Source organism: Penaeus monodon, chromosome 19 (assembly GCF_015228065.2).
Source record: "Penaeus monodon isolate SGIC_2016 chromosome 19, NSTDA_Pmon_1, whole genome shotgun sequence".
Classification (NCBI taxonomy): Eukaryota; Metazoa; Arthropoda; class Malacostraca; order Decapoda; family Penaeidae; genus Penaeus; species Penaeus monodon.
Window position 1 is genome coordinate 15,848,406 of NC_051404.1, and position 352 is coordinate 15,848,757.

At 47.7% G+C, this 352-nt stretch overlaps 1 protein-coding gene across 12 annotated transcripts in view; it reads left to right on the forward strand.

Annotated features, from left to right (window-relative positions):
- Nucleotides 1-195: 195 nt before the first annotated feature.
- LOC119585093 (proteoglycan 4-like) overlaps nucleotides 196-352 on the forward strand; it is a gene marked incomplete at its 5' end in the record, with an annotated part of 27,907 nt that continues 27,750 nt past the window's right edge. For all 12 annotated transcript variants that reach the window (XM_037933712.1, XM_037933714.1, XM_037933713.1 and 9 more), the window contains 1 exon segment: nucleotides 196-283. In XM_037933712.1, the coding sequence (XP_037789640.1) occupies nucleotides 196-283 (88 nt within the window).

The following is a 352-nucleotide window of genomic DNA, read 5'->3' on the forward strand; positions in this document are numbered from 1 at the left end:
TCACTCTCTCACTTTCATTTGTATTGATACATGCCCACCCAGTTCACACACACCTATTTACATATGTATCCTCAAGCCAAAACACACTCGGAGTGATCCAGTAATGCATTCTGAGTAACTATGGTCCTCGATTACACCCAAACACAATACACCCAAAGAAAGCTCATGCTGAAAATCTCTTCCCCTCATCTCCAGAGCCAGAAGACTGCTGACAAGACCGATGGAAAGACTTCAAAAGAGTCCACCCCTCGCCACCACTATGAGCGCACTACAGGTTCAGCAGGTGGGGTGACTCGTGGGGTGTGAAAGAGCCGCGGCGTGAACGGTGTCTCTGTTGACATGTTAGGATAAA